General features: G+C 35.3%; 5 protein-coding genes across 7 annotated transcripts; all 5 read left to right on the plus strand.

Annotated features, from left to right (window-relative positions):
• Positions 1-1,167: 1,167 nt before the first annotated feature.
• Positions 1,168-3,429, plus strand: LOC105178910. Of its 2 annotated transcripts, none has more exons than XM_011102495.2 (6): positions 1,168-1,305; positions 1,620-1,686; positions 2,686-2,748; positions 2,838-2,885; positions 3,011-3,073; positions 3,184-3,429. In XM_011102495.2, exons 2-6 carry the CDS (start codon positions 1,630-1,632, stop codon positions 3,235-3,237), a joined length of 285 nt encoding a protein of 94 aa, XP_011100797.1. In that variant the 5' UTR covers positions 1,168-1,305; positions 1,620-1,629; the 3' UTR covers positions 3,238-3,429. The 2 variants fall into 2 exon arrangements, with proteins under 2 accessions (XP_011100797.1, XP_011100798.1); XM_011102496.2 differs by lacking the exon at positions 1,168-1,305 and adding an exon at positions 1,404-1,541.
• A 1,019-nt stretch (positions 3,430-4,448) lies between these two features.
• On the plus strand, positions 4,449-7,967 carry LOC105178911 (putative pentatricopeptide repeat-containing protein At3g16890, mitochondrial). The gene is made up of 2 exons (XM_011102497.2): positions 4,449-6,958; positions 7,382-7,967. Exon 1 carries the CDS (start codon positions 4,464-4,466, stop codon positions 6,711-6,713), a length of 2,250 nt encoding a protein of 749 aa, XP_011100799.2. The 5' UTR covers positions 4,449-4,463; the 3' UTR covers positions 6,714-6,958; positions 7,382-7,967.
• Positions 7,968-8,509: 542 nt separating this feature from the next.
• On the plus strand, positions 8,510-9,616 carry LOC105178913. Its single transcript, XM_011102498.2, has 4 exons — positions 8,510-8,704; positions 8,798-8,967; positions 9,057-9,282; positions 9,364-9,616. The coding sequence occupies exons 1-4, from the start codon at positions 8,626-8,628 to the stop codon at positions 9,477-9,479; spliced, it is 591 nt and encodes a 196-aa protein (XP_011100800.1). The 5' UTR covers positions 8,510-8,625; the 3' UTR covers positions 9,480-9,616.
• Positions 9,617-9,879: 263 nt separating this feature from the next.
• LOC105178938 (protein trichome birefringence-like 4) lies at positions 9,880-11,708 on the plus strand. The gene is made up of 5 exons (XM_011102530.2): positions 9,880-10,447; positions 10,563-10,755; positions 10,841-11,034; positions 11,122-11,280; positions 11,358-11,708. The coding sequence occupies exons 1-5, from the start codon at positions 9,942-9,944 to the stop codon at positions 11,695-11,697; spliced, it is 1,392 nt and encodes a 463-aa protein (XP_011100832.1). The 5' UTR covers positions 9,880-9,941; the 3' UTR covers positions 11,698-11,708.
• A 1,251-nt stretch (positions 11,709-12,959) lies between these two features.
• Positions 12,960-19,102, plus strand: LOC105178914 (AMSH-like ubiquitin thioesterase 3). 2 transcript variants are annotated; one of them, XR_849187.2, is made up of 15 exons: positions 12,960-13,242; positions 13,724-13,788; positions 13,889-13,964; positions 14,064-14,240; positions 14,758-14,858; positions 15,795-15,900; positions 16,026-16,072; positions 16,302-16,626; positions 16,790-16,879; positions 16,977-17,039; positions 17,578-17,652; positions 17,761-17,823; positions 18,018-18,111; positions 18,450-18,502; positions 18,613-18,689. XR_849187.2 is itself a non-coding variant. In XM_011102499.2 (14 exons), exons 1-14 carry the CDS (start codon positions 13,120-13,122, stop codon positions 18,785-18,787), a joined length of 1,539 nt encoding a protein of 512 aa, XP_011100801.1. In that variant the 5' UTR covers positions 12,961-13,119; the 3' UTR covers positions 18,788-19,102. The 2 variants fall into 2 exon arrangements, 1 of the variants encoding a protein (XP_011100801.1); XM_011102499.2 differs by lacking the exon at positions 18,018-18,111 and having other exon boundaries at positions 12,961-13,242; positions 18,613-19,102.
• The last annotated feature ends 590 nt before the right edge of the window (positions 19,103-19,692 follow it).

Consider the following 19,692-nt stretch of genomic DNA (forward strand, 5'->3'; position numbering starts at 1 on the left):
GTGCAAAATATATTTTGTCACGTCAAATATACAATCATGAAAAATTTAGAAAATAAATAAATTTATGCACCTAATTGAGATGATGCCATGTATTTAGCATCATTAATTGGTGTCATTATCATCTATCATGCTCCTTAGCCGTTGGGAAACGGTCACATTGACTGATCATAATACAATAGGAAACCCCCAATACAAATGGAATAAATTAGAATAAATATAGTATGACTTGGAAAAAAATATGAAGTGGCCGTTAAATTTGTCAACTTGTAAAATGGTACCGTTGGATTGATTCTTATGTGAAATTATTATCAAATTGATCAATATGATAGGGATGTAACATCTAATTGCAACCAAAAACTCAATTTTCTTGACAACTTTGTTTTTTCCTTTGTATATTATGTTGTAAATTACTAAGTGTAAAGTTATCGAAATACAATGGGATATTTAATTATTTTATTTTAAGAAAAAAGAGAAAAACTACTCGATACTCGATCGAAATGATCGATAAGAGTACGTTCCAATTTGATGTGTTGAACTTAACAAATCAAAACTTGAATAAAAAGTTTTGTTCGATAATAAGCTTTCAAGTTCGATTGGAGCTCGATTCAATTAATACAAACATAATAAAATATACTTAAATAAGTATCAAATAATAATCAAACCAAAGTCAAAGACAGATTTTCAAGCTCGAAAATAAGCATGAATAATGATGTATTGGGCATGACTCGAATCGTTTACAGTCATATTTTGATGAGGGTGTTTAATTTGGTATAAAAGGAAATATATTTCAAAGTTGGAAGCTGTTAAATTCCAAGAATATGATTTAAGGGAAAAAAGATCATGGGAAAATATAAACAGCAAATAATAATAATAGAAAGGGAGAAATGGGAAGAAGGAATAAGTAGTAGTGGAAGAATTGTAGGGTGTGGGTTAAGCTAAGGCTCCAACTGATGTTGATAATGATATCCATCCTAACACTAATACCTATACCAATACTCTCCTAACCTACAGCCCTCGCTTTTCATAGCTTCACACACAAATACACACACTATACATACATCCCTATATATACTTGTCTGTATACGAATACTATTATTGTCTTAGTCTTTTTTTTTTTTTTTTTTTTTACTCAATCCTTTTTTTTGTTTTTTTTTTTTTTTTTTTTTTTTACTCAATCCTTCCCAACATTTCCACCCTCCACCAATCTCTCTCTCTCTCTCTATATATATATGTATATATCTTGTTTGTCTCTATTTATTTCCTTCTTTCCCCTTTGCTTGCTTCTCCACTTTCCTCCACATTAAGGTATTCCAGATTCTCTTCTTCTTTCTTCCTTTTATTGTTTTTTTCTTTTTAATTTGATTATATATGTTTGTATGCTTTCCATTGTCATTTTCTCTCTCTCTCATTTTTCAGAAATCAAAAATAAAAAAATAAATAAAATTTTCCTTTTCATTTCAACTTTGGTCTTATATTTGTTTGTTCCGTCCTTCCCCAAACCCATTTCACTGCGCCTCTGTTTGTGTATTGCATTTTTCCCTGTAACTCTCTCTCTCTGTCTCTCTACATGTGTATATATATGATTGTTGTGTAATTGAAAATGATTGATATGGACACAGGGGCAGTCTGATGGAGGATTACAAGAGAAGAGAAGAGTATAGTGCTTCTTCTCAAGATCAGGAAGAGGTATCACACATCCCTAATATTTTCTTCTTCTTCTTCTTTTCTCTTCTATATTTGATATCATTAGATATTTTCCACCGATAAGGTCATAACAGTATTCCCACATTTCCATCATAGCCCCAGAATATTAATATGATTGTCGTGTCATTCACGATTTCATCTATCAATTTTCTTATTTATATATATATATTAAATATGTGTGTAGGTCTATATATGTATGAGTTTGTTTGTATGCTTACGTGTGTGTTGTGTGTGACATAGCAAGCCTCAAAATTATAAATTATAATATATAAATTATCCTAATTAATCATAATAATAATAATATGTCTATATTCATAGTGCTTAGTTTGTTTAAATATAAATTAAGCTAATGAAAATTACATAGATTGTGATATAAACTTAATTCTTTGGTTTTTCTTGTTTTTATGCAAAGAAAATAGAAAATGATGAATTTGATTCTTTTAGAATAGTTGATAAAGAAAAGTTTGAAGATTCTTTAATTTGGGGGAGCATTCACGTGCGAGATGGTCTACCTTTAGCACCTCTTGTGGTCCATCAAGTGGTAGATAGATCACTTGCAATTTGTGATATATATATATATATATATATATATATATATATATATATATATGTGATTGCTACATGATCAAACATATTAGCCACTCACTCTTAAGCAACCACCAATTACAGATTAATCCTAATTATAAATGTCGGTAATCCACTCATTGCATTTCATTATTGCTTTCTTGGTAGTTAACCCCTCAACTAATTGCTTCTTCATCTTTCATTTGCTTATCTCAAACACGATTTTATCGTAATAATTTATTTCTTTACGGTACGGAAGTCAAATTGAGTTAGGCGGGAAGGTGAAGTTCATATCACACCAACCACTAAAAAATAATTCAAAACTATTATAACTTACGTGACTTATTTGAATTAATTTAAAATATTAGGAAAAAAAATGGTAGTTGGGGTCACGTAAATTAATCCTTATTACTACAGACTGCACCGATTGATAACAAGTATGGAGGACTTGTACCCAAGAAGAAGCCTCTTATCTCAAAGGCAAGTCCGACTATTATTATTATTATTATTTTTTCATTTTATGGGAAAATTTTAATGGAATCATTTTTTTTTTAATTTTGCAAAATTAGGATCATGAAAGGGCCTTTTTTGACTCGGCAGATTGGGCTTTATGCAAGGTAATTATTTTCTAAATATTTTGAAATAATGGAAATTGATTAATGAAATATGGGGTAATTAGGTAATACATATATATTTCTCTGTTTTTTTTTTATTATTATTGTAATTTGGTTTGAATTATCAGCAAGGTGCAGGAGTCGATAAACAAACCACAGTGGCTATAGAGACACTAAGGCCAAAATTGCAGGTAAATTTCAATTTTTGGACATGCATTAATTTATTGTTATAGTACATATGAATTAATAATTAAATAAATGAATTAGGTATCTAAGTACATAATTTGATGTTATTTTGCAGAGAACTCCCCATCAACAATTACCTCCACGAAGGCCTACTTGTACATCTAATTAATTCTCTATTGTTATTATTATTATGTTATGTAATTTGATCTACAAAAGCATAGTACGTACGCTGTGTTGGGGAGAAGGTATCATTTAGTTGCACTTGCACCATTTGTTGGGCTGTATTATAATTTATCACAACTTTTGCTTCTCTACTACTCTTCTCCCACATATTATTAAAATTCAAAAAGGTAAATTGCAACCAATTTTTCTCTAATTATACATTATTATAAATATTTTTTTTGTTGTATTTTTTTATATTTTGATGAAATTATGTAATTCTTGAATTGTTATTTAGAATTATCAATTTTGCCCTTATTATATTTTTTTAAATATAAAAATTATAAAATGAAATCGGATGGAGTAGATGATAAAATTTAAAAAATTGTCCACTTAGTCCGTCAATTTATATATATATATATATATAAGCCAATAAAATTGTAATTAGTCCACAATAATATTTTGTCAGTTTAAATGAAAATCTAACAAAAACTAATAAATTGAGCTTGTTGTTAGATGATCATTAAAGTCAAGACGACTGCAATATTTATAATTATGTTAAATTTAAAAAAAAATCATTATAATTTTACCTCAAAGTTAAGTGTTCAAAAAATAATCTCCAAATCTGGGAAGAAAAAGATATATAAATGTAACAATAATCCACCCCCCCCCCCCCCCCCTGGCCACCATTTTACTAATACATATTCCTCCAATATTCGGTATTGATTAAATAATTTATTGTAAATGTTTCAAAGTGTTTTTCTAAAATAATTATAAGATGATACTGTTTGTTGAGAAGAAAAAAAAAAAAAAAACTAATACTACTAACAAAAGATCATTATTTACATACTTATGTACATGTGTTTAATTTCTTAAAGTTAAACATTTCCGACATACTCCTCACTCATTATATTTAGTATTAACGAGTAATGTTATATGATCACATAAGTAAATATATGAATTATTGTCCTATTTTTTAGCATGTTTCATCTGCCGGTAAATTTGATTTATTTTTTATTATTAATTTAAATAAATTATTAAATACTTCTTTACTTTATATTATGAGGATTGAATTATTATTTCAAAGCCCAATATAAATTATTATTTATTTAGAATAACTGAATCCACCTTAATTAAAGTGGGACAATCTTAAGTGTATATGTCAAATAAAAAAGAATGGATCAATTGAAAACAAAATTAAAAAATTGGATTTGGACATGTGGTAATGCAACCTAGATGGGCCGGCCAGCATACGAGATTGAAGTCGAAGAAGCTTTAGTCAGCTCGTTTTACAAGCCGGTTCAGTTTTGCAGAAGCCGAACAGCCAATTCCTCCTCCATTGCCAGAGCCCCTATGAGAAAGGTTTCGTCTTTGGCTTCTAGGGCTGCACCTGAAATCCAAAACCTTGCACAAAGAATTAACAATTCAAATAAACCAACTTTCCCAAGACATTCGAAAGTGAAACCTGCGAAAAGCCTTGCTCAGAACCCTGTAGTTTCTTTCACAGGTAAACTTGAGTTCAAGGACACGAAATTTGATTCAATTTCTGCTCTTGAGAAGAGGTTTGTCTCAAAGCCCATTGATCATCGTTTTTTCTCTGAAATTTTGTTGAGGAAGGACTGGTATTTGCTGCTGAATCATGAGTTTAAGTCTCAGAGGCTTAATTTGAATACTCAGACTGTGGTTAGCATTTTGCAGAACCAAGAAAACGCTTTATGCCCTTTGCGATTTTACGTTTGGCTTTCCAATGTCAGTGCTTCGCTCGCTAGGAATCAGTCCATTCTGAGTGCTTTAAGCAATTCCCTTTATAGGAAGGGTCCGGTTTTGTTGTCTGCTGAGTTGATAAAGGAGATTAGGAGTTCGGGCTGCAGAGTGAATGAGGATTTGCTTTGTGCTCTTATTGGTAGTTGGGGAAGGTTGGGATTGGCGAAGTATTGTTCCGAGGTTTTTGAGCAGGTCTCTTATTTGGGGATTGGTCCTAGTACGAGGTTGTATAATGCCGTGATAGATGGGCTAGTAAAGTCCAATTCACTTGATTTGGCTTACCTGAAGTTTCAGCAAATGGAGGTGGACAACTGTACAAGGGATAGATTTACGTATAACATCCTTATTCATGGAGTTTGTAAGGCTGGTGTAGTGGACGAAGCCATACGCCTGGTGAAACAGATGGAGGGGTTGGGATACTCACCCAATGTATTCACTTATACTATCTTAATAGATGGGTATTGCAATGCTAAAAGACTAGATGATGCGTTTAGGCTTATTGACAAAATGAAGGCCAGGAATGTGAGGCCGAATGATGCAACATATAGGTCACTGATCAATGGAGTATTTCGTTCTGTGCCTCCAAACGAGGCTTTTGAATCATTACTGAGATGGGTGAATAGGGAGCGCAGTCTTCCTAAAGTGGTTTATGATAGTATAGTTTATTGCCTCTGTAATAATTATTTACCTAAGCATGCAGCTATATTTTTGAGAACAGCTGATGAACAAGGTTATGTTCCTGATAGTTTGATAGCTAACATCGCTCTGTCTTGTTTGGTTAAAGGATTGGATCTTGAGGAATCTTGTCGGATGTTTGAGTTTTTCATTAACCGTGGGGTGAAGGTGGATTTAAGTCCTTGTCTGTCACTTGTTGAGGTTCTGTTCAAATTAGGAAGAGAAGGGGAGGGCAATCGATATTTAAGTTGGATACTCCAGGAAGGACTTGTCACAAATGTCTTCTCATATAACATGCTGATCGATTGCTTTTGCAAAGCTAACATGATGGACAGAGCAATAGAAAATTTAGGAGTGATGTCTGAAAGAGGTATTCTCCCTAATCTTGTTACTTTCAACACCCTTATTGCAGGGTATTGTAAGGCTCGGGATGTACACAAGGCACGAGAAATGCTAGTGATGCTCTTAGGTCATGGTTTTAAACCAGATTTGTTCACTTTCAATTCAATAATTGATGGCCTTTGCCAGGTTAATCAGATTACTGATGCTTTTGATTGTTATTTGGAAATGGTGGAGTGGGGAATAACTCCGAATGCTATCACATATAATAGCTTAATCCGTTCAGTGTGCATCTCTGGACATGTCAGAGCAATGGAACTACTGAGAAAGATGCAACTTGATGGAATACAGCCTGATCTTTATACTTTTAATGCTCTAATACAAAAGTATTGCAAAATTAATAAAATTGATAAGGCAAAGAGGATTCTAGCAAGCATGTTAAAGCTGGACTTGCGTCCTGATAATTTCACCTACATTGCTTTTATTAATGCATTTTGTGAATCCGGGAGATTTCTTGAAGCTAAAGAGTTGTTTTCTTCAATGGAGGCAAATGGTTGTCAGCCTGATGCTTATGCGTGCAATTCATTCATTGATGCCTTAATCAAGTCAGGAAGATTTCAAGAAGCCCAAGATGTATGGTTGAAATACAAAGAGAAGGGAATTACATTGAAACCGATGCCTGTTAAATCTGGTGCTTTGGTTGGTTGATCATTGCATCAAAGAGTTTCACAAGTTGGCTTTGCTCTGTGAATCATATGGCTTTGGGTGCTGCTGTTGCTTATACATGTACTTCATTCATGGATGTGGCAGATCCTCGAGAAACCCAAGATGTATGGTTGGAATTCTAAGAGAAGGTCTTGGTGCTGAAGTCAATGCCTGTTTTAGTTGCTTAGTTGTTTATCAAAGTGATTCACAAGCTTCAGTAAGTTTGCATGGGTTTGGACATCATGGAGGTATGCAATTATGTACCCCGAAATACTCTTTGCCTTTTATGGTTTCTTCTGTTTTGAGCTTTAACACTGGTTGCTTATCTGAGTTTTTGTTTGAGATGGTTACTGAGTCCATATAATGTTCAGTATGCTATGTGCATTCTTGATTAAAGAATTTGAAGCGCTCCATTTGCTGGAGTGGTTATTATTTACCTCCAGAGAATAATAGGAAATTACACACTTTTTAATCACAGAACAGCCACTTTTCACAAATGTAAGCCAACTACCTTCTTAAAATAGTGTTTACCATGGGAATCTCAACTGTTAGTCTAGAATGTCCAATCTCGTACATTATGACATTTTGATAATCAACAATATTTGATGATGAGTACTTGCTGACCTAGTATGTTTATAGAAGATACTGATATTTTTCTCATGTGTTATCAGGACATTCTTCTCTATGGGGAGTGTCTAGTTCTCCAATGATGAAACAAGAGCAATTGAAGAGTTCTGCTCGAAGACTCCAACTGGTATATATCTAAGCAATCTTAGTGTGATGCTTCAATGGGCCTGGTGGTTTTTCAGGTCAGTATTTGAACTCTATGTTGGCGTGGGGCTTGAAGTTGGGTACATATTTGCAAAATGTTTCATCAGTGGGATTCAGAAGACACAACTGTTCATGTCCGCAAATCGTGGATCCGCATTGCTATTAACCCAGTCCGGAGAAGAAATGAATGCTGATTTTCTTTACCATTTCGTTGGTGACCGGACAATCCGCGCATCTAAGCACATGGCAAATCCCTGGAGCGACACATGTTAGCACATCCCACAAGAAGTTCAGACTAGCGTTCATTACTTTTCAATTTATTTGTTGATTCTTTGTTGTACATTACCTTTAAATCTAGGTAACTCCTGAGTAGTTTTAAACAGGGAAAATATTTGTATAAATTGTTCGAGACTGCTTGCCTTTTGTCAGAACTTCAATGGGCTGTATACACTCTGTATTTTCTAATAAAATTGTAACATTCCACTACTGTTGGTTAAATTTTATAAGTATCTTGATGTTTAGTGAACAAGGGAAGAGAGTTGAGTACAAAACTTTCTAGGTGGTTGCTTCTTGTTTTAAGACGCATTTTTCTCTGAATTGAAATGGTAGAGAAGGTGCTAAGACAGGTTGAAAGCTTTGCCCTTAATAATATATGCGGAGCACTGAATTGGCTATATATGTCAAGTGCTAAATCTTGTACACAAGTTGAGTGTTGATGAGAAATATTCGTCCTTGTTATCTTATACAATTATATGCCAAAATAGACCATTACTTGTACTACATGGTATTGATGAGAGGTTTGATTTGCTGCTGCTTGAAAAAGTATATGAAGTTGGTGAGTGTAGTCCAACCATCCTGTCCTCATTGACACTTCTAACCTTGTCCAGTTATAACCATATTTGAAGCAGATTACCTATAGTTTACCATTTTTCTACTTTTTGAGCCTTCCAGGCTCCTTGTTTCTTGATTGACACTAAATACTTCTGCTATAAGATATGTCATTTGCTTGACAAATATATCTTTTCTGACAGGAAAGCCCTTCCGTATCTGGGCAAAACTTGGAAATAGTCTGTGGTTCATATATCTATATATGCTTAGCCTGAATCTTGCTCTTTAGTGCTGGTGTGTTTAACTCAAGAGTGAAATGGCTTTCTCAGCAACAGCTTATTATTGGCTTCTGGTTTCAGTTCTGATTTACATCTTTGTTTCCTCTTGCAAATCCGGTATGCATAGTCGAACTGTCAGCATTACTTCCAAATCAAAAGAACCGACTTTTTCATATACAGAGATTGATGCTTTCTTGATATTTCTGACAGGACTAGCATTCGAATATCCCCATCTTGGTGCTGCAGGAGTAGTTGCAAACGAGTATTTGCCTCGAGCAGAAAATGAAGGAGAAACAGATCAGTACTTTCCTCAGGCCGGAATCATAGGCACCACTCCTCTCATTTTCAGCAAAGCCCTTGAATGTCTTAGTGACAAATATGTAAGGCTCTTGCCATCGTAGACATAAATTCTTGAAAGTACTTCATTACTACCAGACAACTGAATTCAGGCAACCCAACCCATATGCAGATATACAGCAGCTGTGATGAAGCCCACAGGCTCACTCAAAGTGGAGAACTGAATGTGCCACCGGAGTTCACAGATCAATACTGCAACGGGCCATGCCTAACTGAGACGAGCCACGTGCTAGACTGTATCAACGGAATCTTAAAACAGTTTGTATTCATCAACAGGGCGACAGTGAATGATGTACGAGAAGCGATTGAGGGTGGATGTAGCTACGGACCTAAAAGAGGTAAAACGTTGTATGACTTCTGCTTTTCATTCTCTTCTGAATGTTACGGAACGTTCTTCTGAGTGCTTTGAGTTCCTACAGGTAACTTCAATGTGATTGAGCATATTCAAGCTGATGATGCTACCAACAAGATCGTGTCCAAACCTGTAATTTACGCACTTGTGCTGATGGTCATTGGGTGGAGAATGTTGTTCTAATTTATGTTAGGTTTGAGTGTTGGACAGTTTCTTTATTTTGCATGAGATGGAAATATATGTATACATTCCATGAGATGGAAATATATGATATTCTCCATTTGAAATTAAAGGAAAATATGAAAAAGATAATTTCCGTATACTATACAAGATGACTAAAAAATGAACTTGAACGTTCCTAAAATTGATGTTATGCCATTTAGATAATTGCAACATCCATGTTTGAAGTACGCAATTTGAAATCCAATGCATCTTAATTTACTTATTAAAAATCAAAATTTAAATATAACATGCAAAACATGCTTGAGGAAGGGAAAAAGAAAAAGAAAAGACAATTATCACGAAAAATCTACAATATACAGAAGACATTTAATTATGCATTTCTGCGTAATTACCCTTCTTGATCTTCATGACAACCAATTTTAACCGCCACTGCTTCTCCAAGAACCTTTCTTCCTTCTGCCAATGGATTCTTTCAAGAACCTCCAAAACACCCTCTTGCAGTCCTCCATAAACCTCTCAAGATCAAGAACTGATTATTTCTTCACGATTCTCTTCACTCTGATTCTCATCTGCTTCTTCTTCCTCTTTTCCGCCTCTGATAACACCTCTCCCGCCTCTCGGCTTCACTGTTCAGCAAACAAGCCTCCACCACTATCATCGACAGTCTTTCCCGGCGCCCGTTTTGCTTCGAAGAGCTACAGAAGTTGTGCTGTTTCTGCAGCATTTTCTCCTGCCGAAACTTGTCATCAGATTCCAGGAAATGCTGTGGGTTCGGCTTCTGTTGAAGAGGAAACGGATTCTTGCGACGTATTTGATGGTCACTGGGTTGTGGATGAAGATTTCGAGCCCGTTTACAAGCCGGGATCTTGCCCCTTTATCGACGATGCTTTCAATTGTTTCAAGAATGGACGCCCTGATTCAGATTACCTCAGGCTGAAATGGAAACCTCATGCTTGTGAAATTCCAAGGTTTTGACTGTTGTGGTTATTGCTTTGTATTGTCACATGCGTTTTTGTTTCAAATTGTTGTTTTTCCTGCGTTTTTGCACTTCATTTTGATGCAAGAATTTGTTGGAAATGAAAGGTTTGATGGGCAGAAAATGCTGAAGATGCTGACGGGGAAAAAGATGGTGTTTGTGGGGGATTCACTGAACAGGAATATGTGGGAATCACTGGTTTGTGCTTTGCGGGAATCGTTGGCTAATAAGAGAAATGTGTTTGAAGTATCAGGCAGGCGCCAGTTCAGAAACCAAGGATTCTATTCTTTCAAATTTAAGGTCAAGAATATAGGATCACTGTTCCTGAAATGGTTTTGAATGAATTCTTCTGGTGCTAATTCATCCTTGTTTTCAATGTGCTTAGGATTTCAACTGCTCGATCGACTTCATCAAATCTCCCTTCCTTGTTCAAGAATGGAAGTTCTCGGACAAGGCTGGAACGCGTAGAGAAACGCTGAGACTGGACATGATGGAAGGCTCTTACAACAGCTACCATGATGCTGATATCATTGTTTTCAACACAGGTCACTGGTGGACTCACCAGAAGACCTTTCAAGGGTAATTCTTGAACACTCACAAACTTAGTCTTTCTGCTTATCCTCTTGCATAAAAAACGGCAAAATTCATTCATTATGAGAGTGTCAGGAAGTACTACTTCCAGGAAGGCAATCATGTCTACAGAAAACTTGAGGTCGCAGATGCATACAAGAAGGCTTTGAGGACATGGGCTCGATGGGTCGATGCTAATATCAACAGCAACAGAACCAGAGTCTTCTTTCGCGGATACTCATCTTCTCATTTCAAGTAAATAAATTTCATCCAAAATTGACTTATTCTGTGTCAAGCTATCAGTTATAAAGTTCTATCTTATGACAACGCAGAGGTGGCCAGTGGAACTCTGGAGGCAGTTGTTATGGTGAGATGAAACCAATAACCAACGAGACTCATCTTGCTCCATATCCATGGATGATGGTAGCCCTGGAGTCCGTGATATCAAAGATGAAAACGCCCGTTTTTTTTCTTAACATAACCAAAATGACGGACTACAGAAAAGACGGCCACCCTTCAATATTCAAGCAATCTGCTTCAACAATTAGGCAAGGGATGTTTCAAGACTGCAGCCACTGGTGCCTTCCTGGGGTTCCTGACTCATGGAATCAGCTTCTTTATGCAGTTTTACTTAAATCCCACAAAAGTCTTGGCAGCATTTCTAGTTACTAAACTCTCTTGAACGCTACACAATTTTCGAAGTTTTTCTATTCATTTTGTGTTTCTTATTTGGATTTGGAAGATAAGGCATAGAAGCTGGACAAGTTATATATAAGAACAACTTTAATTCATAATATTTCCATAACACAACTAAGCTATCTACTGATAGCTTGATACAGTAACCTTAGAACAAGAAACATTTAAAACACCAAGACAAAGCAGACACTAGATAACATGAACACAACCTGACTTAGATTAGACCATGATAAAGACTAAGAAACTCCACACTTAAAAGCTAATTCAATGCATAGTTACTTTGACGGGCTCTTCCTTCTTCACAGAAACAGTAGATTTTGCAGTCGCTTTGGCAGCACTTCCTTGACTTACTTCTTTCTTGACATTCTCAGTCTTAACATTAACAACATGTGGATATGTGAAGCTATAAGGAGCAGTTGAGCCGTGGTTTTTACAACTATAGTCATCGTTGATTCCAGCGCATCCAGTGCAGCAATATTTTGAATCCATTTTCAGCGGCCTTGAATCGACAAAAACAGAAGCGTTTTCTTCTCTTCTTTTTCTGTATGGAAGCAGGAATTTTTGGTGTGGTTTGAACTTTGAACTCTTCAAGCTGAGGGCATTTATAGTGGTGGATAAGCCTTTCAGGTGCTTCCTGGATCATTTACATTGAATGCTGCTTCATGTATCAGCCATGGAATCCAAAAGGCCATGCATGAATCAGGAGATTACAACTCTAGATTAGTCCCAGTCTTGGTACAGTGTATAACTACACTGCTCATTCAACAATATCCAGAGTAACACATGATTCAAATTAGATAAGATAAATCTTAACGGCTCGTTGAAATTAGTAAATATTTTTCTAAAATTAATAGTCGTCTATTAGATACCCCTCTTGACACTTCATTTCAAGGGTGCATGTAGTTTTTTAAATAAAAAAAAATTATAATTATAACAAATATCATAAAGCAACTTTGTAATTTACCCAATTAAAATTAATATTTAGCCGGCTGATTGAAGGGTAAAATTGAAATTTCAAGTGTTAAAATCCAATGGAAGTAATATTGGGCTATGTTTATGATCCAAAATAGTCCAAATAGAATTAAGGTAAGCCCCAAGTTATTGAGAACCGAAAGGCCCAATGGGATTCTTTTGGATTGGGCGCCGGGCGGAGTGCTCAAATAAGACAAATATAAATCGATAAAATTAGTTTATTTTATGCTTATGAATTAAGCTTCAAATATTTGGTGATTGGCTGATGTTTATGACTCAGAAAGAAATACACACAATGTCGACATATATACGAAGGCTATTTAGCCACTCCTAAACCTCAAAACGACCCAGTTTTACCTTGCTTGCCACCGTGTCTCCCCGCAAAATCGATTCCTGCCTGTACTGTACTGATTTCTCGCCGGAAGTATGAGGCGGCCGGCGTACTCTTCACCGTCGATCAATTTCAGTGCTATGACACGGAAGATCGACGTTGACAATCGGATCTCTCTCCGCAATTACTATCGCATCGCTGACAATCTGCTCAAACAGGTCGGTAGCCTCAACCGCGTATTTACTTGTCTTAATGAATTGGAAGGACGGGAATCGAATTTTTAGAATCAATGCTGGTGGAGAATTTTCGTGTAATAAGTCTAATTCAGCAGATTCCGATGTTGTTTTTAATTGCTCTGTTGAATTTTGTTTCCATATGTGCTTGAGTTAACTGTTGTTTTTTTTCCTTAATCTTTTAGTTGATAGGAGTTTACTAACAATTCACCTCTTTTTTCTCAGATTTTTTTGCTAAATTTGATTGTGTCTTATTTCCTGGTTCCAATTGGTTCTAGTGAGCTGGTTTCTTTAGTATATAATTGCTTTTAGCAGCATTTGGCGTTTATTACTTCAAATATGTTCTCTTTTATATTACATTGGTTTACATATATGTGATATTCAATTAGTGTTGAAGGTTTTTGAATATCTAAAGAAATTTAACTTTGTTCCTCAATGACTGATTCTTCAATCATTCTTTCTGCAGGCAAGTATTTACAGGGAGGAGAAAAATTTAATAGACTTGTACGTTATACTGCTAAGATATTCAAGGTAAAGGCTTAAAAATGCTGATCTGAATTCATTGTTTGTTTAATTACTGAACATACAGCCAGTTACTAATGCTGAGAGATTGTGCAATAAATTAAAACAGTTTGGTGTCTGAAACTATACCATACCATCGAGATTACCAGGTTTTATGTTCCAAAGAAAGAAGTTTTTATAAGAAGGTAAGATTGGTTTTCTGGTAATTTCACCTGCTTTTGCATGGCCGACTTGATGAAGGTACTGGGTAATTTTGCTTTGTGTCTTGAATCTTAATGGTGCAGAAACTGCTTGCTGTGCTAGATGAGCTAGAGAATTTAAAGCCAGAAGTGCGCCGTCAGCTAGATGAACTGGAAAAGGTTAACGCCCGAACTCCAATGCATCATGTTGATGGCCCAGACAAGATTTCATATGCCTCTTCTTTGAACAATAAAGCTTCATTAGGCTACAGTAACAAGCCGGTATGGATCAAGATGCTTATTTGCTTATCCATGTTCCCATGGTGAAATTCTTCTGATAATCATTGTAAATTAACAATAATGGAGATATGCAGCATATCTATGTGTAGTTGTTTTGAGTATCTAGAAAAAGTTTTAAGCTGACAGCAAAGACAGGACCAGATTAATTATTTAATAAAACAGGATGTTTTAGTGCTTTGTAACTAAGTACTTAAAGCAGCTTCGTTTTAGGAAGGTCAGAAAGTAAAGCAGAAATTTCTGGGGAACTAAGATAAGATGTAGGAAGATTCCCTTTTTGGGTTAGATAATAAGATTTTCCCTAAGGAGACTGCAGCTTTCAATTTAAGCATGGTGACTCACTTCATACAAAGTATTATATCCATGTACCGCAAGCACAAGAACATTGGTTGTGTGTGTTTATTTGGTTGGTCTCTCATATGGATTACAGGAATTAGCTAAGTTGTAATATTAAATGTTTAATTCATTTTCCCATTCTTCTTACCTTACTCCTTTTGCTTAGATGTTGCAACACGTTACAGCACCTTCACCTTCATTGAAGCAGAATAATGAGTATACTCGATTTTCATCACCAAATTCCATCGAATCACAATTCCAGAGGCTGTGAGTACACTAATTTACCCTATCTTAGTTGTTAAAATCAGTAATTATTGCGTCGTTGATATCTGAATTTTTTTTCTTCATTACATGCTGCAAACTAGCAAATAAAGTGGTTAGTAGTGCCATCAGTGGACCACTTTCGGTCTTTTTGCTAGAATATTACAATCTTTTATTTCATTGTGCAGAGCTCTTCTCCAGTCTTTATAATTCCTTATATGTAGGGTATACATGAGTTTGATCAATAAGCTTCAGCCTTTTTCACTTCTAGGCTTTATCTCATGTATTGCACCAGCAAACTGGCTTCATTTATTATGTTGATTCTATTTTGTTATGATTCACATATATGATATGTAATTTATTAAGTAGTTGCTCCTCAATACCTCTAAAGGAAACAATTAAGATTTTTGATGCCGTAATTTATAGAACTTGAAGTTGTTTAAAATATTTTCAAAGAAATAGGAACAGAAAATTATGCAGAAGTGTTAAAGACATAATGTTGTTACATAGAATGGTTCCCATGGGCCTTAAGGATTGCATGACATCAGAGTATGGGTTGGTCTGGATTATATTCCTGTTTTTTGACAGAATTGCTAACTGACATACACAAGGTATGTGTTTTACAGTTATACCTCCACAAGTGTTCTCTTGCTTACCTGGAACCACATACGTGTCATAACTCTTAGGAAAAATAGTTTCTCCTGTTGCTTTATCCTAGTTTCGTCAGTGGTAGCGTACCATTTGCAACTGCTGATGCTTGTGTAGTTCTTTCAGGGGCTGTTTTGTGTTTTAATTTGCTATATACTCTCTTATCTGTCTGCAAGATGTAAGGTCTCGTGCTAAGTTCAGTTAAACAAATAAGTTTTGAAGCAGAAGATTGAATTATACCACTTATTCTGTTTCAGTAAGTTTCAATCCCTGATCTATTTTTCAAACTTACAGATCTCTCAGTTTACCTCTTCCGAAGCAGGAAACATTGTCTAGACATTCATTTTTAGGACCTAATGGTCTTCGTGGTCAATGGCTCGCACCCAGTGCTGAGGTTAAGGTGAGCTGCATGAGGATTCTTATCTTCTTTAATTTAACTCTTCCCATGAACGGAGTTCCTTCCCATCACATTTCAACTTGTGTTGATTCCTGTTCTTGTTTATTTAAATACTTATGTGTATCCAGGTGAATTATCCAACCAATATTGTCATGGATCCGAGTGAACTTTCCAGGTATGGGTTCTACTTACCCTAAATAACTGCTTCCATTTCTTCTGTGCTCCCTTTCTCTTGTGGGCTGGCGGTGATGCTGGTCATTTATGTTAAAAATTTTGCTAAAATTTGCTTTTTGTTGTATATATTTTCACATATTGAAGTCCAGATTCATATGAGCTATGCAAACTTGTTTACTTTAAATTAATTGCTCATAACATTTCAATCTTGTGTCACTACTTTTTTATAGCCTGAATCAGGTTGGCCAACAAGAACCTGCAGCAAGAAAAGATACTGAAGCAAAGGTGGAAACGACAGCCATGGACTCTGTTCTGTCCTTAGATGATGGTAGATGGCTTGCTGAGGAATCTGGTCTTCCCCAAGGGAATGACATGGAGAAAAATGATTTTCAGTTGGGTAATATCAGGCAACCTTCCCCACCTCCTGTCCTGGCACAAGTGCAGCCAGAGCTGCTTCCTATATCTCCATCAAGAGTTGCTGACCCAAGGCCTGGACCACCAAAACTCTCTCAGGATGGTCTGCCTAGTTCCAATTCTTACCAAGATCTTCACATTGTGAGTCTGTTGTCTTGATTCTTATAAATGTTGGTGATAATTGCAACATTTTCTCAGTATATTTATGGTAATGGTAAATGAATTTTCATTGTTTTTAGACAAAAACTTGCATTTAATGTTACTGTTTGGGTGGATTGATGCCCATATGTTTGCTAATTTGTAGCCTGTGAAGATATTGGAAGATTTTTTAAGATTGGCACGACAAAATACTGCAAAAAACTTGGAAACTTGTGGTGTTCTTGCTGGTTCACTTGTAAGCCTTCAGTTTCAACTACTTTCTTAATGAGCAAATATGACAGCTTACTCCAGCATCCCCTTCTAACAATGTTTGATATCTCATTTACTTGCAGCGGAATAGGGTATTCCATATTACTACACTCATCATCCCAAAGCAGGAGTCAACTTCAGATTCGGTATTACATAAATTTTTGTATCTGGATCTGTATTTTGCAACTTTTAACTTTCAAATGCTTTCCTTAGCTTATCCCATAGAGTGTCCCCCTTTTCAAGTCCTGTGCTTATTTTACTGTTATTTGCATGCATTTGATAGCTTGCATCTCAGCTACAACTGATTCTTATAGAGTGGGTATAGATCATATCTTTTCCAAATTAAAGGAATTTGTGATACGTGCTTACCATATAATTCTAATTATTGTTAAACATTTTGACCAACGAGCTTCTGATTTTTTGTGTGGAAGAATTTTGTTTATTCATTGTACGCTAATTGATATCAATACCAATTTCACGTTTTGCAAACATGGATAAACTAGATGTTCCATATTGTGGTGTTGTTTAAAATATCATGATGTGCTTATTGTGGTGTTCCATATTGTCGTAATCACTCACTGATTTCAAGTTTCCCCATAATCCAATGCACTTCTGTTGAAAAGTTATCTTGCTGATCAAACTGACAGCTCATATCTTATTGAAACTTCTTTTTGTTATGTTTAGTGTGAAACACTGAATGAAGAAGAAATATATGAGGTTCAAGACAAGCGTTCTCTATTTCCTCTTGGTTGGATACACGTAAGTCTAATATTTGAGGTTCAAGACAAAGCGTTCTCTATTTCCTCTTGGGTGGATAAATAGCAAACTAAGTATGATTCATTTTTCACAAGTTTTCTTGATTTGCAGACACATCCAACACAAACATGTTTTATGTCTTCCGTTGATCTGCACACTCATTACTCATATCAGGTATCATAAATGTGTGTTTGGTGTTTGATCTAACTTCATTTATGCAATTCCTCAGTGTTCCTAATTCTTCCTTTCATTTCGTAATTGAGCTGGGGAAAAGAAATAAGTGAATTTTTTCAATCTGAACTCGAAAACAAGGAATAAAGGATAGACATTTTTATATTTTGCTTGCTCTGCACCTTTGAAAATTTCAGAGGGATCATATTGGATGATAAGCATATCAAACCAAGCATGTGTCTACAGTATATGTGGTCGTTGGATCTGAACTTCCATCTATTCCATCTTTAGGTAAATTTGACCACATTTATTACCCACATCTTTCAGTATTGAGTCAAAATAATGTCTTAGCATATATTGAAAATTGGCCAATAAAAAATGCTACCTCTTCTCAGAAGAATATTGGCCGAGCAAAAATGCTACCTCTTCTCAGAAGAATACGTTATGGCTATTATCTATGTAGAAGATGGTTATATGTGAGAAGAATTAGCATGTGACAGGAAATTAATTATGGAAAAATCAGTAGAGTGCAATTTACTAAGAAAAATGATTTTTTCTATGGGATTACTATTCCAAATTTTACTTGTTTTAATTTTGCTTGCTGACCTGGCGTACTTTGTTATTTGTAGGTGATGTTGCCAGAAGCAATTGCAATCGTCATGGCTCCTACAGACACATCAAGGTGAACTACTTTTAACTCCAAAACACTAATTTTGTGCCCTCCATACAACTACACAATTCTAGACTGTTATAGCGCCTGAAGTTTGGCTTCTATTTCTACATGTATGGCAGTCCCCATGGCATATTTCACCTTTCCGATCCTGGTGGTGTATCTGTTATTCGAAACTGTCAACAGCGTGGTTTCCATCCTCACGAAGAGCCTGAGGACGGAAGTCCTATTTATGAGCATTGTTCCCATGTTTACATGAATGCCAACTTGAAGTTTGATGTGGTAGATCTTCGGTGAGTTGATAGAATGGTTACATCAAGGTATTCAGAAAAAAGGAGCATTTGAGAGAATGTACAGTTTACTTTTCGACATATTTTCTGTTGATGGGCTTTTGTAGATTCCTTTCTGGGTTTTTGTGGATACATTTGTTTCTACCTTTACATCAACCCCCTGGCCCATGGTCGACGGCCATCACAATATATAGCTTCTGATCAGATCAGACCTTTTTACAATCTTGATGAGGGAATTAGTCGCATGTTCTTAATTGTAATAACAATAATGCTGCTGTAATTTTATGACAACTCTTACCCTGCATTGTTGTTTTCCAGTTCATTTATTGGATGATTTTATATCTGGAAATGCTCGAATATTATTTTATGAAACTTACTGCAAATTGGCGTTGTCGGAGATTCAGCACTGCCCTCATTATCCCCGATGCTGGGGCATGCCAAAACTATAGACTGTATTTATTTATTTTATCTACAAGAAATTAAAAAACCCGAAATGCATCTTACCACTGTGTTTTCAGAAAATGCTAAAAATTCTTCTCTATTTCAAAAATAAGTGAAAAGATAACTCCCTTCCGTTAGAAATTAACGGAAGGTGGAGTGCATTTGCAGGTGGTGTGTTTGGGCATGAAACTTTATGCGGGTTTTGATTTATTTTTGTTGTTAATCAATAAAAATACCTCCATGTTGTGTTTAAAATTATCATAATTAAATTCAATTGTTTTAACCTTGTTTTTGATGATTTCTTTTTTGCACCTTCATCCATCTTAATAAATAAATAATTTTGTTCTTAAATATATTTATTTAAATATCAAAATAGAAATAAAGATTATACAATTTTTTATACAGTTTCAATTTAAATTAAAATCATAATACAAAAAATAATATACTAAAGTTTATTTTTTGAATTTAAAT

The sequence above is a fragment of the Sesamum indicum genome, unplaced genomic scaffold (genome assembly GCF_000512975.1).
Source record: "Sesamum indicum cultivar Zhongzhi No. 13 unplaced genomic scaffold, S_indicum_v1.0 scaffold00109, whole genome shotgun sequence".
In the NCBI taxonomy this organism is placed as follows: Eukaryota; Viridiplantae; Streptophyta; class Magnoliopsida; order Lamiales; family Pedaliaceae; genus Sesamum; species Sesamum indicum.

Excerpts from the sequence above, each read along its gene's own strand:
- LOC105178910 (XM_011102495.2), top strand. The coding sequence starts at position 1,630 with ATGGAGGATTACAAGAGAAGAGAAGAGTATAGTGCTTCTTCTCAAGAT. Across the intron at positions 1,687-2,685 it reads CTTCTCAAGATCAGGAAGAG|ACTGCACCGATTGATAACAA; the intron begins GTATCACACATC and ends TTATTACTACAG. Across the intron at positions 2,886-3,010 it reads CAGATTGGGCTTTATGCAAG|CAAGGTGCAGGAGTCGATAA; the intron begins GTAATTATTTTC and ends TTGAATTATCAG.
- LOC105178911 (XM_011102497.2), top strand. The coding sequence starts at position 4,464 with ATGGGCCGGCCAGCATACGAGATTGAAGTCGAAGAAGCTTTAGTCAGC.
- LOC105178913 (XM_011102498.2), top strand. The coding sequence starts at position 8,626 with ATGGCTTTCTCAGCAACAGCTTATTATTGGCTTCTGGTTTCAGTTCTG. Across the intron at positions 8,705-8,797 it reads TGTTTCCTCTTGCAAATCCG|GACTAGCATTCGAATATCCC; the intron begins GTATGCATAGTC and ends TATTTCTGACAG. Across the intron at positions 8,968-9,056 it reads AATGTCTTAGTGACAAATAT|ATATACAGCAGCTGTGATGA; the intron begins GTAAGGCTCTTG and ends ACCCATATGCAG.
- LOC105178938 (XM_011102530.2), top strand. The coding sequence starts at position 9,942 with ATGGATTCTTTCAAGAACCTCCAAAACACCCTCTTGCAGTCCTCCATA. Across the intron at positions 10,756-10,840 it reads TCTATTCTTTCAAATTTAAG|GATTTCAACTGCTCGATCGA; the intron begins GTCAAGAATATA and ends CAATGTGCTTAG. Across the intron at positions 11,035-11,121 it reads CACCAGAAGACCTTTCAAGG|GAAGTACTACTTCCAGGAAG; the intron begins GTAATTCTTGAA and ends TGAGAGTGTCAG.
- LOC105178914 (XM_011102499.2), top strand. The coding sequence starts at position 13,120 with ATGAGGCGGCCGGCGTACTCTTCACCGTCGATCAATTTCAGTGCTATG. Across the intron at positions 13,789-13,888 it reads ATACTGCTAAGATATTCAAG|TTTGGTGTCTGAAACTATAC; the intron begins GTAAAGGCTTAA and ends AAATTAAAACAG. Across the intron at positions 15,901-16,025 it reads CACCCAGTGCTGAGGTTAAG|GTGAATTATCCAACCAATAT; the intron begins GTGAGCTGCATG and ends ATGTGTATCCAG.